Source organism: Merops nubicus, unplaced genomic scaffold (genome assembly GCF_000691845.1).
Source record: "Merops nubicus isolate BGI_N331 unplaced genomic scaffold, ASM69184v1 scaffold23351, whole genome shotgun sequence".
Taxonomy (NCBI): domain Eukaryota; kingdom Metazoa; phylum Chordata; class Aves; order Coraciiformes; family Meropidae; genus Merops; species Merops nubicus.
The window spans coordinates 14,443-21,872 of NW_008588046.1; the positions used below are offsets into that span (position 1 = coordinate 14,443).

Genomic DNA, 7,430 nt, shown 5'->3' on the forward strand with positions numbered 1-7,430 from the left:
GTAGCTTCTGGGCTCTCTGGAACTGGGGAACCCAGAACTGGGCCCAGTACTGCAGAGGTGGCCTCACTGGGGCAGAGGAGAGGAGGAGGAAGAACCTCATTTGACCTGGTGGCCACACTCTTCTGAATGCAGCCCAGGAGAGCATTTGCCTTCTTGGCCACAGGGGCCCATTGCTGGCTCATAGTTAACCTGTTGTCCCCAGGACTCCCACCTCTTTCTCCATGGAGTGTTTTCTCTCATTCTGCTGCCATGCCACATTGTGAGCAGCATGGCTCCATATTCTTGGTAAGGGTTGTTGAATGCTACTCTTCTGCTGTTGAGTACTCCCAAAACCTTTTCTTTTCCAAGCTGAATTTTCAGAAGCCTCTCCCCATGGAGCATTGTTCCAACCCCAGCCGTCCCGGGAGCCATCAGTTGAACCCGCTTCACTTTGTTGCTGCCTTTTTTGCACTGGGGCAAAAAAAGCAGTATCTAGTTGTGGTTTAGCAAGTGCTGAGTAGACTGTGGGACAATCCTCTGGGGTCACAGCAAGTCAGTATCTAGAAATGTCAGCCCAGTGCCCAAAACAAGGAAAGAGGAAAAAGAAAAATAAAAATTATAGAGGATGTAAGTCTGCACCAATTTATTCCATGCAAGTGGAAGGATGCTGGGTGGTTTGAAATCTGTAGGGAGACGTTTAATTCAGTGTTAGGCCACTTTGTGCAGGGTTTTATCCAGCTGAGTCCTAAAAACCTTCAAGGATGGAGGCATCACAACCTCTCTGGGCAACCTTCTTTCCCTTGGCCTGTATTCCTGTTGTCTTCATACACACTCTTGTAATATGGACTAGTTTAGCTGTGAAAAAAAGAAAGAAATTGAGAAAAATGGGGAAATACATGGTAGGTAGGCAAAGAACGATTAATTCCATCAGGGAGGGTAGAAGACAGCTCTATGGGCAGCATTCAGGGGCTCCTGTGTCTCATCCATAATTTCTATGGGTGATAGAAGAGGTGTCTTACCAAAGACAACGTTCCGTGTTGCCTCAGGGTCTTCAAATGACAGCAATATTTGGTGAAGCTTGGTACAGTTTCTTCCAATGGCCAGCCTGATGGATGTCCTGCAGGCAGTGCTTCAGTCTCCACAAAACACATCTTGTTATGACCTTTTCTGCTAAATTAAAGCCCATTTTATTCCAAAATACATATCTCATTTAAGAAAGTTGCAAGTAGTTGCCATCTGGGGCTTAAAGGCAATTATGGCCCCTGTCATTTTCGTCATATTCTCTCTTATTAGAGCTTGTAAAGGTAAAAAATTTTCATGAAGGCAGTCTGTACCTGCCTAATGTGATTTGGGAAGTGTGAATGAATTTTGCAGAGGCACACCGTGGATCTAAATTCTTCTCAGGTGGCTGTGGCACTGAGAAATGGCCCCTGCTCATTCTCCAGATGGTATCTTTTTTTTTTTTTTTCCTTTCCTTTTGTGCTGAGAGAAAAAATAATAAAGAGAAATGAATGAACCATCCTGAAAATGTTGTATGATATTTCCTAGCCATCAGTTTCTCTGGAAGACACTTAATAGAGCCTCAGAGCCGGGAGGTGGGGTGAATTTTTCCTGGGTACAGATGAGAACTGTGTGAGATTCTCGCTCTCATCTTGTTTTCCAAACTTGGAGCATTGCTTTGGAGAGGGAACATGTCTTCTTCCTCAGGGTGTGGATGACTATGGCAACCACCTTCTAGATGGAATGTCCATTGCTGAGACCTCAGGTCACCTCTGCTCTGCAGCAGAAGTAAAACCCCAACCAAAGCCTGGGGTGTCTGAACCCACATCTCTGTGAGCAGGGCCAGGAGCTGGATGTGGGGATGGACCAGATTAGCTGGGGCCCAGCTACCTCTGAAGAGGTGAGAAAAGAGCCAGGCTCACTTGCAAAAGGGACCAAAAAGGGAAAGGGTGGGACAGGGAGAGGGAGGGAGAGTGGGAGGGAGGGAGAGAGGGAGGGAGAGAGGAAGAGGAGGACAGGATGAGAATGTGGTTTGCACAGCAGTGGGGAATCACAGGAACTTGGAGGTGGCAGTAGAGGCAACAAGGAATCATGGGCCTGGAACAGTTGTTGGAGATCTGGAGGATCTTCTGGGGATCTCCAAGTATTTTCCTCTCTTCTCATAAAATCACAGAATGGTAGGGCCAGCCTCTTGTCAGTGGTGCCCAGCGACAGGACAAGGGGCAATGGGCACCAACTGGAACCCAGGAGGTGCCACCTGAGCAGGAGGAGAAACTTCTTTGGTGTGAGGGTGGCCAAGCCTGGAGCAGGCTGCCCAGAGAGGCTGTGGAGTCTCCTGCTCTGGAGAGATTCCAAACCCACCTGGCTGTGACCCTGGGCACCCTGCTGTGGGTGACCTGCTGGAGCAGGGGGGTTGGAGGAGATGATCTCCAGATGTGCCTTCCAACCCCACCATGCTGGGATTCTGTGACTCCCTTCTCTAAGCCTACATTAGAGCTCCAGATGAAACACAGCAGAGAAAGGATTCACTGTTGTTTGGAAAGTACTTCATGATTCATGCTGCTGCAGTTTTAATTACAAACCCAGTCCTATAATGTGACCTTGAGCTGCCCCATCACTCTTAACTCTCCTACAAACAAGCACACCACACGAAAACAGACACAAACCTGGGCAAAAAGCTGCTGTGCCTGTGAGGTCACTAGCACTGACAGGGTTAAAAACGATCTTTCTAATTAGATTGTTAAGCGCAGAGCTCCCCGATGGGATTTCAGGCAGATAAACATCTCCTGGTCTCTGCAGTGAAGAGTCCCTGCATGGAAACCTGCAGAATGCAGGTGAGGATTTAGGGTTTGGGCAGTGTTTTGTTGGTCTTCTATGAGGCTTTTCATGCCACCCCTGCTCCTGGGCAGCAGCAGCAGCAAGCATTAACACTCCCCAGTTAGTGGGAGTTTGCAGGGTGCCTTTGCCTTAGAGTCGCATTCCCTCTCCTGGTGATCTCCATGGAAGACTGAAGTTTTTAGGTGAAACGGCACCAACAGAGGCAGCTGGCAGGAAAGAGGTGGAATGAAGAAAGAAAAATGTGAGGAATTTCAATTCCAAGGATGTTTGCAGCCACATGGAAGCAAAAACCCCACGAAATCTCTCCCAGAGTGCAGGTGACCCCAAGCCAGACGTATCTGTAGGCCTTCAAGCACAGCCCAAATAACCCAGCTCTGGTGACTGGTGATCGTGCTGGGCTGGGCTGTGGTGGTCAGTGAAATATCCAGCTCAGCCAGCACCAGACCCTCCAGGAGGAAAAGCCCAGCTCTCTTCTGGGATGCTGCTTGGGCCTCCTCCATCGCTCTGCTCTGAGCAGTTCTTCAGCATAAGTGTGACTCAGTTTCTGGAAGGACTCTGAAGGTTCTTCTCATGTCAGGAGCATTGGCCTCATCTGTGCTGCAGGACTCTTCAAAGAATCTCTTTCCTAGGCATTAGGAAAAAAGTCATGGGGTGACCAATGTGCAGAGGCTGAGCGAGTTTCAGTCTTTTGTGGATGGAAATGGTGAAGGGTCTAGGGCCCAAGGGTGGTGAGGAGCAGCTGAGGGAGCTGGGGGTGCTGAGCCTGGAGCTGTGGAGGCTCAGGGGAGACCTTCTGGCTCTCCACAGCTCCCTGACAGGAGGATGGAGCCAGCTGGGATTGAGATCTCTTCTCCCAAGGAACAGGACAAGAGGAACCAGCTTCATGTTGCCCGAGGGGAGGTTGAGGTTGGCCCTGAGGAACAATTTCTTGCCCTTGAGGGTTGTCCAGGGCTGTGCCAGGCTGCCAAGGGCAGTGGTGGAGTCCCCACCCCTGGAGGGATTTCCAAGCCCTGGAGAAGTTGTGCTGCGGGACACGGGTCAGTGGAGACCTGGCAGTGCTCAGGCAATGGTTGGATTATGATAATCTTAAAGGTCTCTTACAAACAAAATGGTTCTCTTGCTCTATAGGAAGGTGCTCAGATGGGGAATGGTGGCTGTCCTTGTACATGTGAAAGGGCGGAATCCAATTTTAAACACGGAACATTTTTTTTTTTTTTTGAAAGGAGACAAAACCTACAGCAATCCTACACTAGCAAATTCCAAAAGCCCTATGTAAACATAAACCCCTTCAAAAATACCAGGAGTTCTTGCTGATGCAATTATTTGGAATGACCTATCACCAGGAGATCGTTGCTAATAGGATTGCACTATGCAAATGTTAGTATCGACCTTCTGGTGGACTTTCAGCATTTAAAGGGGCCTGTTGGGACAGGACAAGGCGGGGGGGGTTTGGAACTGAATGAGGCAAATCTGGAGAGAAATAGAAGGAAGATATTTGTTATACTGAGGATGGTGGGACACTGACCCAGGTTGCCCAGAGAGGGGGCAGAAACCCCATCCTTGGAACCAGGTGAGGTTGTCCAGGGCTCTGAGCAACCTGCTCTAGTTGGGGATGTCCCTGCTCCCTGCAGGGGGGTTGGACTGGATGACGTTGAAAGGCCCCTTCCTACCCAAAGGACTCTGTGATTCTGAGTGAAATCTCAGCATGCTGAAGTGGTTCCTGCACACCACAGTGAGCTGTCACAGCTCTCCTCCCTGCAAGAGAGTGATTTGGTCATTTTTTAGAATCATAGAATCACTTACTTTGGAAAAGGCCTTTCAGAACTTCAAGTCCAACCATTAACTTAACTCTACCAAGTCCACTGCTAAACCATGTCCCTAAGCAACGTCTCTAGAGGACTTTTAAACCCCTCCAGGGATGGGGACTCCACCACTGCCCTGGGCAGCCTGGCACAGGCCTCCACAACCCTCCAGGGCAACAAATTGTTCCTCAGGGACAACCTCAACCTCCCCTGGGGAAACTTGAGGCCATTTCCTCTTGTCCTGTCCCTTGTTCCTTGGGAGAAGAGCCCAATCCCCACCCAGCTCCAGCCTCCTGTCAGGGAGCTGTGGAGAGACAGAAGGTCTCCCCTGAGTCTCCTTTGCTCCAGGCTCAGCACCCCCAGCTCCCTCAGCTGCTCCTCACCACCCTTGGGCCCTAGACCCTTCCCCAGCAGCTTTGTTGCCCTTCTCTGGCCATGCTCCAGCCCCTCAAGGTCCTTCTTGGATGGATCCTGCAAAATGCTGCTGCACTCTCTGGGTTCTCTTCTGTACACAGCTCTCCAAGATGAAGAAACCACTTGGTGCAAAGGCACTTACATCAGGTCTTTGTTGCCAAGGTTATTTTTAGGGAATGGGAAGATCACCAAGTCTGATACTCATTCACAGAAAGAAAGAAAATAGAGATGCAAAGAATTAGAAAGAAAAAAAAAAAAGAGATCTCTAAAATGAGGGTGAAGTTCTCACTGGTGAGGCTGCACCTCAAATCCTAGTGTCAGTTTCGGGCCCCTCCCTCCAAGAAGGACCTTGAGGGGCTGGAGCACAGTCCAGGGCTGTGCCAGGCTGCCCAGGGCAGTGGTGGAGTCCCCATCCCTGGAGGGGTTTCCAAGCCGTGGAGATGTGGTGCTGAGGGACACGGGTCAGTGGGGACCTGGCAGTGCTGGGGAACAGTTGGACTCAATGATCTGAAAGGTCTCTTCCAACCACAACTATTCTTTGACTCTCTATGTTCCATAATTGTTTATTCAAGCTTTTTAGACCTGCAGCTGGACTTGCTGAAACTGTGAAGTGCCTAAGGACCTGGACGTATGCCAAACCCTCTCGCTCCAGCCTGATGACGTTTCCAGCAGGAACAAGACATACCAAAGGCTGTGATTCATTCTCCAGGAGCTGGAAGTCACCGTACATTTCCCTTCCCAGCGACAGTAACCAGCCCACTCTGGGGTGCTGCAGACCCACAGTAGCTGGGATGGTTCATCTCCTCTGCCTGGACCAGCCACTTAATGGCTCAGTGCAGACCTCCAATAGAAGTGGAGCCTATTCAGTGTTACTGCAGCAGTACTGGGCTCACAATTCCAACACGTCGCAATGGGAGAATAATTATATGCCAAAAATGTTCAGGTCGGATCCCTGAGCTGGTGTAGGTGTGTCCAGCTCAGCCCCTTCCTAGGGGATTCAGGTCTGAGCACCGACTTTGACAAACTTTCACAGGGTTTCAATCTCTCGTGGCAGCCCAGAGGAGCTGTCATAGAATCATAGAATGTTTTGGGTTGGAAAGGACCTTTAAAGGTCATCTAGTCCAACCCCCCAGCTATCAGCAGATGTATTACATGTACCTACCACCATGCAGCAAGAGTTTCTTCAAACCCCTTCCTCTGAGACCAGCTTCTGTGGGACTTATGATCTAGAAAATCACTTATCACATTCAGATGTTACCAGATCTCATGCTTGTTCTTTGTGTGGTGGGCTGTGGTCCACTCAAAAGCAGGTTACAGCAAAAGGAAGCACATCTATGTGCGGCCAGGAATTTATTGTTATTGCAGTTACAGTTTTAACATCTTACAAAAACATAGAAGGCAGTTGCTGTCACTCCAATGTCACCTTTGGCCTTTGAGAAGCCACTATGCACTCCCTCATCCAGGTCACTGATGATAATGCAGAATAGAATGAATCCTAGCAGAGATCCTTCGGGGAGGCCACTGCTGACACTTCTCTGGGCCAAAAATGACCCACTCTCACTTTAACCAACCTCCCACCCCTAGAAGAGGGTTTCCTCCAACCACCCTACAAAGCAACTTTATTAAAAGCATTTAGTCAAAGGCTTTTGGGCATCCATGTGCATGATCCATGGCCATGGGATCCCTCCAGCTGGAGCCACTCTCACAGAGGTCCAACAGACCTCTGCAGCAGGATTCCCTCTGCATTCCCTGGCTGACTCTGCAAGAGCTTTACCCATATGTGTCTACCCATATGCATAGTGACCTCATTCTTCAGCACAGTCTCTACTGTCCCACCAGCAATAGAAATCAGGCCAGGAGGTCTCAGGGACCCCGTGGAGCCCCTTCTGCAGGTGGAGTTGAAGGGTCGATCTGCCCTGCAGCACCTTCCTCTATATTTACTTTGAACTGATCAAGATCCTCTAAACCACCTGCTGTCAGGACAGTGTCAGATACAGAAATGCGATGCAAAGAATTCACTGTGCTTGAGCTCTGAATACAGGGACAGTGCCTTTTGGAGTTGCAAGTGAAAAAAGAAGTTATAAAATGCTCCTCTAACCTGCGCTACTTATTTTCCTGGCTTGTCTGCTGCTGTTTTCAGTGGCCACAGTGGGTGATGTGGAAGAAGTCAAACTTCTTCATCCCTTAGCACTCCAGGAATTCATGCTCCGTCTGTCTGTGTAAAAAGGGAACATGGAACTGTTTAATCGGAGGGTGTGTGGCTAAACTCATTAGTGTGCCACCATAAAGGGAATGAGTCTATTTCCAGCTGCCCTGGCTCTCAGACAAAGCTCCAGACATCTGCGCCTCCACTCTTCACTTTGCCAGCTCATTAGCAGACAGCTTTCCAGGGTGCTC

General features: G+C 49.5%; 1 protein-coding gene across 1 annotated transcript in view; it reads left to right on the forward strand.

Moving 5' to 3' along the window:
• Nucleotides 1-5,231, forward strand: part of LOC103781429 — a 16,297-nt gene extending 11,066 nt beyond the window's left edge. The window contains exon 3 of the mRNA XM_008949147.1: nt 5,157-5,231. Within this exon, the coding sequence (XP_008947395.1) occupies nt 5,157-5,231 (75 nt within the window). The remainder of the gene's footprint in view (nt 1-5,156) is intronic.
• The last annotated feature ends 2,199 nt before the right edge of the window (nt 5,232-7,430 follow it).